The 18,805-nt window shown below is 48.9% G+C and overlaps 1 protein-coding gene across 2 annotated transcripts in view; it reads right to left on the bottom strand.

Annotated features, from left to right (window-relative positions):
- Positions 1 to 4,853: 4,853 nt before the first annotated feature.
- STK33 (serine/threonine kinase 33) overlaps positions 4,854 to 18,805 on the bottom strand; it is a 155,625-nt gene continuing 141,673 nt past the window's right edge. For both annotated transcript variants that reach the window (XM_047752574.1, XM_047752575.1), the window contains one exon: positions 4,854 to 5,528. In XM_047752574.1, coding sequence (XP_047608530.1) covers positions 5,316 to 5,528 — 213 coding nt within the window. In that variant the 3' untranslated portion in view covers positions 4,854 to 5,315. The remainder of the gene's footprint in view (positions 5,529 to 18,805) is intronic.

Here is an 18,805-nt window from a genome sequence, read left to right as displayed (position 1 = left end):
GGCCCGAGACTTCAGAAACGGTCTGTGCTCCTCGGAACCAGGGGGCTGTGGGTAGGACAAGGGAAGGGGTCGCCCCACCCCAAACTGCCTTAAAGCGGCAGGTGACCGCAAATGCTAGAGACACAGGAGAGAGGGGAGGCTGACAGAGGGTCCAGCCGCTGACTTCTGAACTCCGCACAGCTGCAAGCACTACCTGATGAAGGTCACGGGAAATGGAAACATTCTCGAGATTCTTAACACCCACCCCCCACCCCCGCCGCCCTGTGACAGCAATCACAGCACCCGGCTCCTGGTAAAGCATCCATCTATCGTATCTGCATGGACAGGGCAGCTCACAGGAATTTCTGAGGCGGCAATGGAGCCCTTTTTCTCTCTTCTGTCAAAAACATTCAGGAGTTCCCTGGTGGCTCAGCAGGTTAAGGACCTGATGGTGTCACTGCGGTGGCTCAGGTCACTGCTGTGGTACAGGTTGGACCCTTGGCCTGGGAACGTCTGTATGCCACAGGCATGACCAAAAAAACCCCTCAAAAACCAACGACATACTCAAAGACATCTGAAGCCTGCTCCTGACAATGACCAATTAGAGCATTTAGGACTTATTTTTATTATGCAAAATCCTACAGAAGGTATGGTGTGGTTGGATCTTACCCAAATTTGTAAGGAACCTGGGGTGGCACCGGGCTAAAGAGGGGAAGGCTCTCAGACCACCAGGGGTGACACTGCCGTGTAACACTGTCACGCGTGTGTTGCTGCTTGAAGTGAGGCCACTGGGCAGTTGGCAGGAATCCCCGCAGCTCCAGCCCAGGGCTGCTCCAGGTAATTTAGGGGCGCGTGGAGAACTGGCCGGGGGCGAAGGGTCCAGCTGATGACACCCGCCGCTGAGGAAAGCGCCCCCCAGAAAGCAAGACGGACACTGGCCTTCCTCGGAAGAACAAAGGCAAAGAACACCGGCTCATCAACGAGAATTAAGCGACAGCCACACACGGAGCAGACATCGAAATTCATCCTGAGCCTGTACAGGCTCCTGAAGAGTAAAAGTCAACTTGGTGAGACGTCTGAAGAGCTGCATCTGCACTTTAAGACGCTTTGTGAAGCGAGCTTTAGCGCTCGTAGAGAGGAAACAAATGCACAGGCCAGGGAGGCATCTCCAGGCCACCTGTGTGCCCTGTCCCCCCCGCCCCAGGCCTCTGCCCAGCCCGGGTCTGCAGCAGGAGATGCAGCGCCAGCGCCCCCCAGGCTGTAGAGCCTCTGGGCTGTTACAACCCAAGCGTTGCTTTCTTCCGGCTCCCAGAGGCCACGGCTAGGATTTAAGACCTAAATTTCAAGCTCTGGGTCCACGGACTCAGAGCCAGCTGGGCAAGGCCAGATTTACGTGCTTAATCTATGTGCCAACCCCAGGAACACCTCCCCCGGCACCCCGGCCCGGCCTCAAGTCCTAGTGGCCACCGGAGCGCATCACTCATCTGCGCTTTCTGCTCTTCACTTTACTGTCACCTCGTAGGAGACGGGCCACCACGGACAAAGCTGCCCCTGGGCTCAGCAGGAGAGAGAAGCTGCCCTCGGACGGGGTACCGAGAGGCTACCTGTGAGGTGCCGAGAGACTTTAGGAAGAGCCCATAAGGAAGACACGGTCCCCAAGGCAGAGGCGCCTCCCCGAAGGGCCAGAGGGCACCGTGGTGGGGGTGCTGGGGCAGGAGCCGAGGCCTAGAGACGGCGATGCAGGGAGGTCGCAGCCGCCCGGCACTGGGGGCGTCAAGGCCTGGACCTCGCTCCCCCACCCCGAGGAGCCAGGGGCCGCGCGAGCCCGTTGACACGGTCCCTGACAATCACCGCCCTGGAGCCGGCACAGCCGGACGAGCGGTTCCCGAGGGGCAGGAAAAAATCCAGCCCGGGGTCATTTGCCAGAGGCCGCAGCTCCTCGGGCTCCAGCCAAGTGCAGCCATCACGCGACACTGGTTCCCCGGCCAATTTCAAAGCTCTGCTTACCGCTGCGAATGCATGTTTGAACAAAGCCTTTATTCTCTATGCCAACAGCAGGGCTGGAATTTAAAAAGCTTCATTTTCAGGACTGGCTGCTTTTCATCTTTCTAACCTGGAACTTACATTTTGGAGTCAAATAGAATTATTTAAACAAAGCATTTCAGTGATAAGCACAAAATGTTTTTGAATTTTGCCTTCTTTCTCCTCCCAACATCATAAAACATTCCCACTCAAAAGGGAGGGCGATTCCGCGGCCACCTCTTATACCTGAGCCTCCCCTGCTTCCGTTCCCGCAGGCCTTTGCGGCTCCAGCTGGGTCCTCACCCAGGTGTGCGGGTGTTCAGGCCACAGGCGGGGCCGCTCCTGCCAGACCGACAGGGCAAGGATGGCTCTGACCCCCGAGGGACCTGCCTCTGGCTCCCGCTTCTGGGTTTGGGACAGCCAGGTGCTGTCACCCGATCGGATTTCTTTACCGATTACACTCGTTCTCTTTTGGTTCCCCGACCCCAGTCGATATTCGTGCATGGCCTGGCCCAAGTGTGTTCCGTGCAGATGACTAACAAATAAAAACACTATGGGAGGAGTTCCCATCGCGGCTCAGTGGGTTAAGGACCCAAGGTTGTCTCTGTGCGGACGCAGGTTTGCTCCCTGGCCTCACTCCGTGGGTTAAGGACCCGGTGTTGCTGCCAGCTGCGGCAGAGACTGCAGATGTGGCTCAGAGCCCATGCTGCCGTGGCTGTGCTGCAGGACCGCAGCTCCAGCTCTGATGCGACCCCTGGCCTGGCAACTTCCATGTGCTGCAAGTGCAGCAATAATAATAATAATATGAAAATTCCCTTTTGAAAGAGTGAGCTAAGTTCCTGTCAAAAGAAGTCTACATGACTCAAATGAAGTTGCAGACGGAGGAACGCAAACACAACGCGCCCTACGGGAGGACGACAGGTGGCCCGGCCTGGGGCTGAGGGGAAGGTACCGACGCCCTAAAAGGTGATAAAATGGCCTCACCTTTCATTCGGTCCTTAGTTCTGGACCTTTGTGGAGTTTACTGAGCAAGAGTCCCTAGTTTAAGACTAAAAAATGTGGACAGAAATTTGGAGCCGGTCCAACTTAACAACAGAGCTGCCCCGATGTGACCCGGGAGACGGCATCGCCGCCGACGTAAGAGCGTTTCGAACACATTTTGGAAGAAAGGGCACGTTCCTTTTTCGGGCCCAGAAGATCGACGGGGTTAAAGCCACTGCCTCGCTGGCTTTTCTGCCAGGAGACCAGCTGCCAACCCTTGCCCGCACCTCTGGGAAAGGGAGCTCTGCACCCAGCTGCGGGCCTGGCTCCTCCGAGGGCGACCAGATCAAGCTCCTCAGAGACGCCTCACTCATCCGGGCAAGGAGATGGCGCACGGGCTCCCGGCAGGATGGGGAAGCAATCACCACGAAGGACTCCTGCCGTGGCACAGCAGGAGGACCCCAACGAGGATCCATGAGGACGTGGGTTCGATTCCCTGGCCTCGCTCAGTGGGTTACGGATCTGGCGTAGCTGTGGCTGTGGTGCAGGCTGGCAGCTGTAGCTCTGATTCAACTGCTGGCCTGGGAACCTCCATATGCTGCAGGTGCGGCCTTAAAAAAAAAGAGACAGGCCTCAAAGGAGTGGTCAACTTGAGCTTTAGTAAAGTCAGAAGGAGAAAGATAAACACCACGTGGTATCACTTATATCTGAAACCCAATACCCGGCACAAAGGAACCTGTCTACAGAAAAGAAACAAACTCGTGGACATGGAGAACAGACTTGTGGTTGCCAAGAGGCAGGGGGAGGGAGTGGGATGGACAGGGAGTTTGAGGCTGGTAGATGCAAACTTTGGCACTGGGAGTGGAGAAGCAGTGAGATCCTGCTGTGCAGCTCAGGGAACGCTATCCAGTCCCTTGTGATGGAGCAGGATGGAGAATAACGCGAGAAAAAGAATGTATAATGTACGTATAACTGGGTCCCTGTGCTGTACAGCAGAGATTGACAGAACACTGTAAATCAACTATAATAAAAAATTAAAAAGTAAAATGAAGTCTAGATCACCCCCTACCTAGCTCTGCCTCACCTGGCAGATTCCCCCCGGGGGAAGCGGACCAGGAAAACACCGGCAGAACTACCCAGCCAGGGCAACCCGCGTCAGTGCTCTCTCTGACCCATCTGGAGGCACGAGGGGGTCTTCCAAATTCATTGCAAGAAGGATATTCACTGCCTTCAGCCACTGAGGGGATTTACATGCATCCAGCACCTGCTCAGCTGGCTGGGTGGGGGGCATCATGAGGCCTAAAGAGCAATCCCACAAGGGGCTGGAATGAAACCAGGCTACTACTCGACAAGGGTAAAAGCAGATGCAAGCTGCTTCTTCACCCCGTGACCCAGAACGCGAAATCACACACCCAGGAGAGCCCAGTCGTACTGAGCGGAGAGACGGCTCTCTCCACCCCTTCCAGCCTCGGCACCTTCCCGAGAGACGTGCGCCCACCTCTGCGGCAGCGGGTCAAGCTCAGGGCCTGCATCCGGGGCTTAGAACCCGACTAGGGCCACCTCCTGTTCACATCAAAATTAACGTGCATGGGTAACCGCTTTTTTCTACTGATTCCATTGATACATTGGGAATTTAGCAGCAAGTTAAGGGGAAGCAGTTACAAAAACCTCTTTTTTCTACATTCAAAATAAGTTGTTTTAAGAGTCCCCTTGTGGGGCAGCAGGTTAAGGATCTGGCGTCTGAGTCACTGCTGTGGCACAGGTTCAATCCCCGACCTGGGAACTTCTACATGCCATGCGCACGGCCAAAAATCAAATAAAATAAGCCATCTTAAATAATCTACAGCAACCTAAAGTGACAAGAACATGCATGACTAGCTGCAGCACTCCCGCTGTTACACCTGCGGCAAGTTTATTAGCAATTTCCTAACAAATCTTCTAGTGCAGAGAGCACATGATCACTTGGAAGTTCCATTACCATATCTGGCTCTCACTTTCCCATATAAATAATCGTGCCTAAATGTAAGAACTGGAAGTAAAACTGGGCAGGGGAGCCCACAGCCTTGCTCTGCGGGCATCTGCTCCTCTAAACAACTCTCCAAAACACCTTGCGTCCATTTGGCCGCGCCTGCCTTCGAGCCTGTCGGCGGCTGCCTTTAACACCAACCCGCTTTGGAGAAAAGAAGCTTCCGTTTGAAACGGGTGCAAACCCGGGGCAAGGCTCCGCACGGCTAAGGGGCTAAAAAGCTCAGCTTGGTCTCAGTCCTCCTCCCGTCCTCCCCCTCATTCCCAGCGCCGGAAAGAGCAGCTCTGCTTCCGTACACGCAGCACTGTCAGAGCTTCTTTTTGGTTCTGGGCAGCGCAGCGGATTTAACCTTGCCTTTGGGGGATGCCCCTTGGCTTGAGGTCGTGGGGGGCTTCTCTGCTTCTCCTTTGAGTTCCACGGGAAGGAGTCTGCTGGGTACGGAACGCAGGGAACGCAGCTCCGAGTCGTCCACATCGTCCTTCTTACCCAGCCCAGGACGCGTCTTGTCACAAGCAGCCGACTAGAAATCAGAGAAAAGGCCTGGGTGAGTTTTCAGAACAAAACAAGATCCATCAACTCAAGGAAGCGAGTCCAGCTTTGCAAGGTGGACTCTTCAGATGCGAGACATAAACTGCGCACACCGTGAACCTGTTCTTAAAGCGCCTTTAGAACCTTCCAGAAAACAGAACTGTCTAGCGTCAGGGTCTGTCGAGCAAAGCCCAGGCACGACCTCAAGCCCTGTGCCCTGCAGCGTGAAGGTGGCGGTGACTCCTCCTGGACAGACGCGTTCGTTCCTCTTCAGATTTTTCCGGATGCGCCCTGATGCGGCCTGGACCCGCAGGCGCGCTCATCCCAACCGAACCGTCTAAGCCGGCGCAAAGGCGCCTCCCGGGGCCGCTCCGCGCATTCGCATCATTCTCGGCACCGAGTCCGGGACCGGCTCCACGCCCAGCCACCCAGCGCGGGCGGGTCTGCGGGCCTCTCGGGGACTCGACGCCTCGCCGTAAATGAGGAAAGTGGTATCGGCACCTTTACTGCACGAGTTTATATTTCATTACGAGAATGGCCCGAGGTGCTGCCCGTGACGGCCCCCTGTGGGCTCTCAAGCGCAGAGCAAACAGAGGGACTTAACAGGCAGAGGTGTCTGCACAGGACCCTCGGCCCGCAGCCCAGGAAGGGCCTCTATCCTGCTGCGGCGAGGGGAGCAGAGCCCAGTGCCACCTTAGCTGCATCTTCAAAGGGCTCACTTCCCTCTCAGTGAAGCTGAGCAGAGCAGAGAGGGTTTGGGAGACCCACGCAAGCAGGACGGGCGATGAGACGTGGGGGTCCCGGGGCCACAGGTTCACCTGCACACGGAGTGACCCTGGAAAAGGGCTCAGAAGTTTAAAGTCCTGGTGAATTGAAAGTACATGTGAGTTAATAATCAGAACGACCTTCCAGGACTGTGAAGAGATTCCATGGAACACCGAACAAATAAGCCCGGTGTGGGCTGTGGCGTTTGGGGGCCTCTCGTGACGCCAGCGACCACGTTTCACACTCAGCAGTAGGCCCAGTGTGTGATCTACCCCAGGAATGAGTGGCTTCCCAGGGCTGCAGCAACACCTCAGGTCCTGCACGTGAAGAAAAAGGTGCCTGACGTTTGCCTATTGCGGACAAGCCCTTAAAGATGTGCCTCTTCACACCCCACGCCGTGTGACGTCACAGCGACGTGGGCTAAATCGTGAGGTGATTTTGTACACTGAAAAATAAATTTGTATAAATTTGGAAATGCTAAGAGGTCCTTTTCGGCGCTCCTGTTTGTGATTTAGTGGGAAGGAACCCAACTAGTATCCATGAGGTTGCAGGTTCGATTCCTGGCCCCGCTCAGTGAGGTAAGGATCCCGTGTTGCCGTGAGCTGTGCTGTAGGTCACAGATGCGGCTGGGATCTGGCATTACTGTGGCTGTGCTGTCACCGGCAGCTGTAGCTCTGATTTGACCCCTGGGAACTTGCACATGCTGAGGGTGTGGTTCTAAAAAGCAAAAAAAAAAAAAGAGAACATCAATCTTTTAAAAATCTATATGTGTTCAATATAAGTTATAGAGATCAATTGAAAAAAAAGGTCCTTTTCTCAAGAAAATTTCTGGGTTGCTTCTCTGTGGGTTCTTTTGAGGAACAGAAAACCCTTAAAATGTGTTAGCATCCAGTAACACAGGCTGTGTCTCCGTGAAAACTCCTTAGGTTCAGCAATGGGGTGAGAATGCTACACACCCACAGTCCAATGTCTGCCTGACCATAAGCTACTTTGCTGAGTTCAGAACTGGTCCCTAGACATGAAGCCTACCTTGGAAATTTCACTGCGTAAACATTTAAGTCACTCGGCACACAACTCTTTTAGGGAGATGAATCTAAGTTTAACCCTCTCTCTTTCAACATTTCTCCCTCTTGAGTTCTCATCTAAGTAGCTGAAGAAAGGCTGTTCCACACACCTGCTAAACTAATACTCTGCAGGACAGGAACAGAGGCTCGGCATTTTCCTCTTTTTATTTTATTTTATTTTATTTTATTTTTTGTCTTTTTGCTATTTCTTGGGCCGCTCCCGCGGCATATGGAGGTTCCCAGGCTAGGGGTCTAATAGGAGCTGTAGCCGCCAGTCTACACCACAGCCACAGCAACGCGGGATCCGAGCTGCATCTGCAACCTACACCACAGCTCACGGCCACGCCGGATCGTGAACCCACTGAGCAAGGGCAGGGACCGAACCCGCCACCTCATGGTTCCTAGTCGGATTCGTTAACCACTGCGCCACGACGGGAACTCCGGCATTTTCCTCTTTACGCTTCACACTCATCTCCGGTTTATCATTTCCGTTCTTCTTCACTGGTCCACGGGTTAATCACTGTCCTTGAGCCATCAACGTAGACTCGGAAGCTGAAGGCTCCAGGAGGAAACCCTCAGAAACAGTCTCTGAGCAGGACGAGGGGGACAGGGATGCTCTTTTTCCAAAGACACCAGAGGCTCCGGGTCCCTCTTGGACAACATATCTTAAGACAATGCTCGGAATTTCCCGGCAAAGTGGAAGGAAGAAGGAAACTCAACCAAAATATTTGGCTGCTTCAGGGTGGAAACATGGTATTTCAGTTTCGTCCTCGAGCAAGATGAGAAAAATGCCATCAAGGAGCCACGCTCACCTTACTTGCTTATACACAGCGTTAGTGCTTTTTAAATAGGCGGTGCAGCCTCATACTTCGAAATTCACAGTGTTCAAAGCGCCTCCTTGCCTGCTGGTTACTTCAGCTCTGCAGCCCCACCAAAGGCGACCAGCACTGTCACTCTACAGTGTTTCTCCAAAGAGACTTCAGGCAACTTCCAGCAAATGTTAGGCGGAGTGACAGGGAATGGACTGTCACTTTTGCAGGTCAAAACCAGCCCACCAATGGCAATTTTACATGTTCCATCTGTCTCAACACTGATGCACTTTCACATCGCTTTTTAACACAAACGGCAGCCCACTGTAAACACTCTTTTAACCTTAATTTTTTTAAACTAATAATTATCGTGACCATTACTCCAAGTCAATAGGCAAAAAGAGTTTTCATCTTTCCTTCAGCTGCGCAGCGTTCTCTTCTTTGACTGTGCCGTAGTTTATTTAGCCAGTTCCTTAATGGGCATTCAGGGTGTTTCTAACCCTAACTAGCACAAACAATGCTGCTGTGAGAGACTTCATATCTGTGTCACTGTGTACACGTATAAATCATGTACAGGATGCACATATTTTAGAGGAAGAACTTCTGGATCAAAAGTTATAGGGATTTGGAGTTCTCGTTGTGGCTCAGTGCTTAACGAATCCACCCAGGAAGCATGAGGTTGCAGGTTCGATCCCTGGCCTCGCTCAGTGGGTTGGGGATCCGGCGTTGCCATGGGCTGTGGTGTGGGTCACAGATGCGCTCAGATCCCGCGCTGCTGTGGCTCTGGTGTAGACCGGCAGCTGCAGCTCCGCTTCGACCCCCAGCCTGGGAACCTCTATATGCCGCGGGAGCAGCCCTAGAAAAGGCAAAAAGACAAAAAAAAAGAATTATAGGGATTTGTAATTTGGAAAGACATCATCCCATGGCCTTCATTGCAGTTGTACCAACCTGCACTCTTACCAGCAGCATTATCAGTACCTGTTTTCTTATTTCTTTTTCAATTTGGTATTTAATACATATTAAAACTAACAGGTTTTTATTGAAGTGTGGATAATTTACAACACGTGTTAGTTTCACGTGTACAGCAAAGTGATTCAGATACATATATATTTATATATATATATTCTTTGCAGATTCTCTTCCATTATAGGTTATTACAGCTCTCTGTTCTCTACAGCAGGTCCTTGCTGCTTACCTAGTTTACACATAACCGTGTGTGTGTGTTCACCCCAAACTCCTAGGCTTACCTCGCCGCCCCCCCCCCGTCCCGGGGGTTCCCTCTGGTGACCGTCAGTTTCTTCTCTGTGTCCGTGAGTTTACTTCCTTTTCGTGAAGAGGTTCACTTGTACCAGATGTTTGCATTACACACGTAAGTGGTCCACATGGCACTGGTCTTTCTCTGACCTACCTTGCTTGGCATGAGAGGCTCTGGGTCACCCATGTCGCTGCAAATGGCGTCCTTTCATTCTCTTTATGGCCGGTGTTCATATGGAGAGATTGACCACATAGTCTTTAACCGCTCGTCTGTTGGGGGCGCTTCTTGTCTTGGCTGGACGTGTCTCGGCTGTTGCAAATGGTGCTTCTGTGAGTACTGAGCTTCTGTGAGTCAGGGTTTTCTTAGGGTACGTGCCCAGGAGCGGGACTGCAGGATCACGTGTTAGCTCTGTTTTTACTTTTTCAGGAACCTCCATACTATTCATCGCAGATGCACTAATTTACATTCCCAACAACGGTGCGGGAGGCTCCTTTTTCTCCACATCCTCTCCAGCATTATTTTTTTGACTTTTTAATGACGGCCACTCTAACTGGCGTAAGGTGGTACCTCACTGTAGTTTTGCTTTGCATTTCTCTAGGAATTAGCAATGCTGAGCATCTTTTCCTGTGCCTGTTGGCCATTCATCTGTCTTCTTTAAAGAACTGTCTACTTCGATTTTCTGCCCATTTTCTGATTGGGTTGTTGTGTTTCTGATAGGGAGCTGCATGAGTTGTTTGCATATTTGGGGGATTCATCCCTGGTCGGTTGCCTCATTTGCAAAGATTTTTAATCAACCCTGTTTTAATTGAGCTTCGCCACTGGCCTAAAACTGGCTGCCCTGAAACCAGTCGCACGGATTGTACTTTACCCTTCGGTGACATCAGTGCAAGTCTACTTACCTTTGCGCAGGCAGTTACCGCACGTGCCTAAAAGCCTCTGTGTGTGTGTGTACCGTACACAACACCACGCACGCGTGCGCTCCACACCCTCTCTGCTAACTGGCGGATGTGCTAAGTCTGGGACGCCACTGTCGAGGAATCAGAATCCCGAGAGGGTTCCTAAAGACTGTCCTTCCCGCTTGAGCACGCCCTTAGCGCCGCTGCTCTCTGATGCTGACAAAACGTGGACGCAGGCTGGCCTCCCGGCGCCCTCTGGGCCAGGCTACAGCTTCCTTCACCAAGAGCCAAGCCTCTCATCTCTTTGGAATATAAATAACTAAGGGAAAGTCCAACTTCCAGGCTTTTCTGTAGGATTTTTGAAAGGATTTCTTTTGTAGGTTATAGGTTATCTAAATGTTAAGTTTCTCTTTTTCTTCTCTTATAGTTGATGGGATTCTTCAGGGATCTGTGCTGCCCCTGATGCAATTTTACAGTTTTGTAGTAGAAGAGAGCAACGGAAAGTGGACTTGCCAAGGTCGTAGACGTCCCCGAGATCGTCCAGGTCATGAAAGGTGTGCAGACGCTCAGGCGCTCCGAGAAGACTGTACGAAAGGGGGGGGGGGGGCGCTCGGAGAGGAGTTTCAACGCTTGGTGCCGGGGGAAGAGTCTGTTTCAAGGACCGTCACGAGACTGTCGGCATCACGTCAATCCCAAAGCAGACCTGAAAGGCTCTGCAGCCTGTTCTCTAAAGATGCCGGCGGAATATACCATTTCACAGGGACCACGAGAACCGGGCTATAATCTGAAACTTGGAACTCAAAGAAAAACGTTTGTCTCTCCTTAGATAAAATTACGAAGAATTCGCATGTGAAACACCGCCACCGGCCTGTATACTTACAAAGGGATGGGAAAAGGCTGCTGATGGGACTCCTGGGCGGGGACGTCTTTGTAAGAGAGCGCTTCCCAGTCACCGTTTGAAAATGAGGAGGGGGGGGCGACCTCAGGGCCGTGGCGCCAGACGGCACCTCTGAGCGCTGCGGCCAGGTGGCGACACAGGGGCTCCCCAAGCAGCCTCTCTGCTATTGGCAGACGCCTTCCGCGTGGGGCCGCTGAAGACTGCCGCTCCTACTGGAGGCAGTGATGGGAAACATGACCTTACAGAGGTCCCTTCGGTCTTACCGTCTGGTAATTTAGCACCCTGGGCCTGATTTCTCCAGATCACTCTATTAATCTTGAAAAGGGGGCTCCGTGTGTGCCAAGGGAGGTATGTAACCGAAAATTGCGCTAAATACACCCATTTCATTATTCGCTGGCGTAACCTGAAGCTGATGAACTCCTGTGGCGATAGTGGATGCAAAGCCTGTAGGCTCTGGACACGTCCCTCCAAGTTAATACCAGCGCAGCATTCCTAGAAACCGTCACCCCTTCTCTGAATTTTGAGTAAAATACATGCTATTTAAGTAAAGTGGTTTATCACCATAGCAACCATTTCTAGAGCCACACATTCAAATTATAGGCCTGCACAAGGTCCAAGTGACAGAATATTCTAAGTTTTCAGCTATAGTTTTATTGTAATGGTCACCTGCTTTCTCCCACATTCCTGGGGTTTTTGAAGGAAGAGAAAGAAAAGCAAAGGGAAGGAGATAAATTTACTTCCAAATATATAGATTTCTTATATAGGGCTACCTACATAAAGAGCTAGGCCTTGTGTGGAGTTAATGAAAATCAAATCTAACTTGCAAATTAGAGAAAGATAAAAATATCTCTTTTCGTTTTAATTAAAGTATAATTTACATATAGTAGAATGTCAAAATCTCAAATGCACAATTTGAAGAGTCTGGATAGTGCTGGTCTTATATGACCAACGCCCCAATCAAGAAGCAGAACAACGGCCCAAGACGCTCCCTCGTGCCATGTCCCGGTCAGCACCCCCGCTTCTGGGGCTGCAAGTGTCCGGACACTTTTCAGCCTAAACTACTTTGGTTTCTAAAACTGCGTATCAGTGAAATAACAGACAATGTTTACTCCTTCGTGTCTGACTTCTTTTGCTTAAGATGTTTTGTAATTGAAAATTTTTACTGAGATAGCCATAGATTCTCACATAGATTATAACATGTATCTGAGAATCATCCGTGTATTCGGAGTTTTCTTCTTTTTACTGCCAGGTAGTAGCCCACTGTATGGACATGCCACACTTTGCTTATCCAATCTGTTATTAATGGATATTTGGGCTGGTTTCAGTTTAGGGCTCTTCTAATACACAAAGCAGCTATAAACATATTCTACAAGTCCTTTCTTGAACTTACACGGGATTCTGGGTAAATGGTAAGTAAATGCTTAACTTTACAAGTAACTGCCAACCATATCCCAAAAGAACTGCATCATTTTGCATTCCTTCCAGCAATGCAGGAAAATGCCAGTTGCCCCAATATTTGCTAACATTTCAAGTTGCAGGTCCTTTTAAATCTGGGGCATTCTGGAAAGAAGGTAGTGATGCACCACTGTAACTTTTCCTTACATCTTTTGTGTTTCCCTGATGACCGATGATGCTGCCCATTTTTCCACATGCTTGTTAACTACTGGCATATCTTCCTCTCTGAAGTGTCTGTTCAAGTCTTAGGCCCATTTAAGACAAAGAGCTGTCTTACTGAGTTGTGGGAATTGCCTTTACACTCCAGGTACAAGCCCTTTGTCAGATTTGCTTATGCAGATATTCTCTCCCTGGGCTTGGCTCCTCCTTTTCTTAATATGCTTTTTATGAGGAAACGCTAACTTCGGGTGAAGTCCACGTTATCCACTTTTAAAGGGCTTTCTCTGCTCTATGAAATCTTTGACTGCTCTCTGGTTAGAAAATATTCCCCTGTGTTTTCTCCAAGGAGCTTCACAGATTAGCTTCTTTTTTTAAAATTTTTATATTGTTTATTTTTTATTTTTTTGTCTTTTAGCCATTTCTAGGGCCACTTCTGCGGCACATGGAGGTTCCCAGGCTAGGGATCGAATCGGAGCTGTACCCACCGGCCTCCACCAGAGCCACAGCAACGCGGGATCCGAGCACGTCTGCAACCTACACCACAGCTCATGGCAACGCTGGGTCCGTAACCCGCTGAGCAAGGGCAGGGGTCGAACCCGCAACCTCACGGTTCCTCTTCGGATTCGTTAACCACTGAGCCACAATGGGAACTCCACAGATTAGCTTTTAAACTGATCTTTGTACATATAGTGTAAGCTAGGGGGTCAAAGTTATTTTTTTTTTTTTCCATACAGATATCCTACTACTCCAGCACCATTTACTGACAAAACTATCCTTTCCCCATTAAATGGCTCTGAAATAGCTGTAAAAAATCAAGTGACCGCATAAGTGTAGATGTATTTTTAGACTCCCAATTTTGTCTCATCGACCCATTTGTCTCTTCACACGGTACTGATTACTGTAGCTGTATAGTAAATGTTGAAATCAGGTCACATAAATTTTCTAACTTTGTTCTTTTCAGGTTATTTTGGCTATTCTAGGTCTTGTGTATTCCCAATTACATTTTAGAACCAATTTGTCCATTTCCATCAGATAGGCAAAAGCCCTAGATTTCACTTGGGATTGCTTTAAAACCACAAATCAATTTGGAGAGAACTGACATCTTAACAGTATCAAATCTTCTAATCCATGAACACGGTATAGCTCTCCTCATACTTCAGTCTTCTTCACTTTCACTCAGCAACATGTTGTGGGGGTTGGTATAAATATTTCGCATATATTTCTTTCGCTCTATTGCTGAGTATTTTATGTTTTGTAATATTTTAAATGGTTAAAAATTTTGTTTTCTGATGTTCCTCGATAGCATATAAAAATAACAACTGATTTTTTTATACAGATCTTGCATCTTGCACTTTATGGTCACTTTCTGAAGCCTTCTTGTGACTTTCTGTGTACACAACCATGTCATCTGCAAAGAGACACAGTTTTAGTCTTCCTTTACCATCAACATAATTTTATTTTCTTACTTGCCTGTTGATTGGCTAAGACACCTAATAGGATTTTAAAGAGAAGTAGAAAGACATCCTTCCCCTATCGTTCATCTTCAGTGTGAAAGTGCTCAACATTTCACCATTAAGAATTATATTAGCTTTAGAGGGGCTTTCTTTTCTTTTCTTTTTTTGATAAAAATCTCTTTATGTAAAAGAAGTTCCTATTTGTTCCTAGTCGGCTGAGGGTTTTTCTCATGTTTGAGTGTTAAATTTTATCAAATACTTGTTTAAAAATTACTAAGATGATTATATGTTTCTTCTCCTTTACTTTTTAATATGGTGAATTACATTGGTTGATTTTTGGATGTTAATCCAAATTTACATTCCTGGAATATACTATACACTTGATCATGATGCATTATCTTTTTTATATACGTCGGATTCAGTTTGCTAATATCAAATTTGGGGGGGGGTTGTGTCTAAATTTTATGAGAGATATTTATTAGTAATTTTCTTTTCTTATAATATCCCTGTCATGTTTTGGGATTAATGTTATGCTTGCCTTATAAATGAGTTGGGAAAGAGTGCTTGAAAGAGTTTGTCTCATAAGCTTTCTCTTCTTTCTTCCTTAAATGTCTAGAAAAAATAAAGAGTGAAATCATTTGTGACTAGAGCTGCCTACAGTGGAAATCTCTTAATTATAAATTCAGTTTTTAAAATGAGTATAGAATTATTTAGATTTTCTATTCTTGTGTATGTTTTGGAGTTTTTTTTAAGGAATTTGACCATTTCATATAAATTCTCCAATTAAAGCATTAAAGCATTCATTATATCTTCTTTTTAAAATCATTTACTTCCTCCTATTTTTGTAAAGAGGGTGTTTAATTTGCTGTTCTTTTTCTAGTTTTTATGAACGCTTAGATCTCATTATTACTGCTACTGTTTTAAACAGTCACCATTATTTTATATTTACTCATAGATTTAGTCTTGCCAATGCCTTTCACATTTTCCTGCAATTCAGTATTTTCATTTGGGATCATTTTTTCTTTCACTGTGAAAATTTTCTTTTAGAATTTCTTATAGTAATACATGCTGGTAAAATTTCTCTCATCTTTTACATACCTGAAAACACTTTAATGTTTACTTTTGAAGGAAATTATTACTAGATACAGCATTCCAAGTTGGCTGGTTTCTGTTCTGTATTGTTTTCCATTTAGCACTTTAACGAGGCCATTCCATTGTCTCTGGCTTCCCTTGTTTTTGTCAGCATGTTCAATGTTGCTTCTTTGATGGCAGTGCGCCCCTAACGCTTACCCCCAGATGCTGCCATAATTTTCTCTCTCTGGTCTAAAGAGTTAAAGGATAGAATTCAGAGCGACCACAGACATCAAAGAGTAGTGAGAGAATTCCTGAACGGAGAAAGCTAGAGAAGGGGTATCCTAAATTCTGCTTAGCTAAAGATGAATGAACCAACCTAAGATTTAAATTGTTGGCCAAGAGACAATTTGCAGTTTTCATCCAATCAGCTGCCTGCCTGCTAAAACAGAAACATCAACACATTTTGGAGGAATGCAGTCCTAACCAGAGTTGGTACAATACAGCTTTTCCATTGATCAGGATACAGACCAGAATTACTCAATAGAAATAACAATCAATAAAGACAGACTCTGAGATGACCTAGATGTTGTCATTAGCAAACAAGGATTTTTAAAGCAGTTATTATCTCTACTATCAATGATGTAAAGTGGAAAGTTCTTTGATGAGTAAAGCAAGTCTCCATAGAAAAACAGAAATAATGAAAAAGAACCTGATGGAGGGGGCAGAGGGAAAACGGCAGAGTAGTAGGACATGAGGCTCAACTACTCCCACAAGTACACTGGAAATATATCTACATGCGGAGCTCTTCACACAGAAAATGTGCCAGAAACTGACAAAAGACCTCAGGATTATGATAGAGCAAGAAATACTTCACTAAACCAGAGAGGAAAAAGAAAGAAGAAAGAAGAAGATGCAAAAGGAAGCGAGATGGGACCTGTACCCCCAGGAGGGAGCTGGAAAGAGGAGAAGCTCCGGCACCTGGGACGCTCCCCCACCAGTGAGGAGATCGGCCAAAACGGAGGAGGAACTCCAGAGAGTCAGTGCGAAGCCGGTCAGTGGAGACAATCGCGCTACGGGCAATGATATGCGGGCGCCAGCAGGCGCCAGCGGGTGCCGCGAACTCTAACCCTGGCCTTAGCGATCAGACTCAAAGAGGGAGCTAGGCTGGCTACCTGGGAAAAAACCTGGGTTGGCCATGGGCAAACTGCCTGGAGGGACTAGAGTAGAGAGTGCCCGCAACTGAGGGTGTAAACAGAGGCAACCCGGTCGGGCTTAGAGGCTAGATGCCATTGTTTGGGGGTGCTGGAAGGAAGGGGCAGGATCCAGCACTACGGCCTTGGTCCCTGCACTTGTGCTTTCTCAAGCTGTAGGACACTGCCTGCTTCAGCTTGGGGACCCACTCGGCAGCAGTGGCTGCCTAGCAACAGCTGGGAAACAGCCCTGCCTTTAGGGCTGCAGAGTCCCTGGATCAGGTAGAATAACTGCCTGGGGGAAAAACACAAGCTCCTGACTCCTGCCAGTGGCCCCACACTACTGGCGCCCCACCTGTGCCAGAAGAGCTGCCCTCAGTGGCGCCCATTTCCTGTGAGAGCAGTAATCTGCCTGGCCAGGCAAAACCAAGCTCTGTGGCTCCACCCAATGGCTCCACAGGGCTTGTGCTGGCAGCGCAGGTTCCAAAAGAGCCGAGAGAGGACCACCAGTGCCCTTTCCCCCATGGGAACTATAAAGAGCCTGACCAAGAAAAGCACAAGCTCCTGCAGGGGCTCCCACTAGTGGTGCCCAATCTGTGCCAAAAAGAGCCAAGAGAGGGCCACCTAGGCTCACTCCATGCTCGAACTGCAGGCTGACTGGCTGGCAAAAGAACAAGCTACAGGGCTCCTGCCAGTGGCCCCCTGCGAAGGCTCCCGTCAGTGGCACTCATTCTACATCAAGGAAGCCATGGGAGGCCCATTAATTCACATTCCAACCCAAAGAAGCTACAGACAGCACTCCAACCCGCAGCCAGGTGGGGGTCGGGGAGGGACCGCCAGAAGTACATGTTCTGCAGATACAGGGAGTCTGTTAGCAACAGTTCGGGAGAAACCTCGCCCCCGCCCCCCGACCCTTGGGGCTTCAGAGAGAGATCTCTAGAGTGGCCAAGGAAGGGGAGTGATGGTAGGATGGTAGCACTTGCCCCTACAGCTTCAGAGAGCAGTCCCTAGAGCCTCGCAGCAAAGGGAGGGGCGGCAGGAGAAACTGCTGACACTGCAAGTACAGGAAATAGCCCTTAAATCTATCTAGTAGCAGGTGGGGTAGCAGGAGACACAGCTACCCCTGTGTGATACGGAAGCCATCCTGCAAACTGTGAATCACTGCTGCCTGCCTCAGAGACCCCACCCCTAGCAGCCAGCCAGATCCAGGAGAAGGAGTGTGATACTGCTGCTCCCAACACGTGCTCTGGGTACACGTGAACCACTACCACCCCCGAGAACTCCGGGACTGGGCACCTGCTACTGTATCTACATTCATACTGTCAAGGGGACAATAAACAGAAAGGCAGACATTACGAGACAACAAAGAAGCAGCTTTCAGACAAAGGAACACGACGAAAACACAGAAAAACCACTGAGTGATGAGGAGACCGGCAGTCTACCTGAAAAAGAGTTCAGAGTGATGACAGCAAAGATGATCCACGGTCTTGGAAAAAGAATGGAGACGCAGATGGAGAGCTCCGAAGAGATGTTTAACAAGGAGCCAGGGGATTTAGAGAGCAAGGTGAACAGCGCGACAGCTGAAATGAAAGGCAACCCAGGAGGAACCAATAGCAGGTTAGTGGAGCAGAGGAACAAATAAGTGAGGTGGGAGATAGAGAGGTAGAAATCACTGCTGCAGAAAAACAAAACAAGGAGTTCCCGTCGTGGCGCAGTGGTTAACGAATCCGACTAGGAACCATGGGGTTGCGGGTTCGGTCCCTGCCTTTGCTCAGTGGGTTAACGATCCAGTGTTGCCGTGAGCTGTGGTGCAGGTTGCAGACGCGGCTCGGATCCCGCGTTGCTGTGGCTCTGGCGTAGGCCGGTGGCTACAGCTCCGATTGGACCCCTAGCCTGGGAACCTCCATATGCCGCGGGAGCGGCCCAAGAAATGGCAAAAAAAAAAGAAAAACAAAACAAAAAACTGAGCAGAGTCTAAGAGACCTCCAGGACAACATTAAACATACCCATGTTCGCATCACAGGGGTTCCAGAGAAGAAGAGAGAGAAAGGGCCAGAGAAAATAGTTGAAGAGATTATAGCTGAAAATTTCCTTAACATGGGAAAGGAAACCCTCACTCAAGTGGAGGAAGCACAGAGAATTCAATACAAAATAAGCCCAAGGAGAAACATAACTACACATGCTAATCAAAATGACAAAAACTAATTACAAAGAAAAAACATTAAAAGCCACAAGGGGAAAGCAACAAAT

Source organism: Phacochoerus africanus, chromosome 11 (genome assembly GCF_016906955.1).
Source record: "Phacochoerus africanus isolate WHEZ1 chromosome 11, ROS_Pafr_v1, whole genome shotgun sequence".
Classification (NCBI taxonomy): Eukaryota; Metazoa; Chordata; class Mammalia; order Artiodactyla; family Suidae; genus Phacochoerus; species Phacochoerus africanus.
This window is presented reverse-complemented; position numbering and strand designations above follow the sequence as displayed.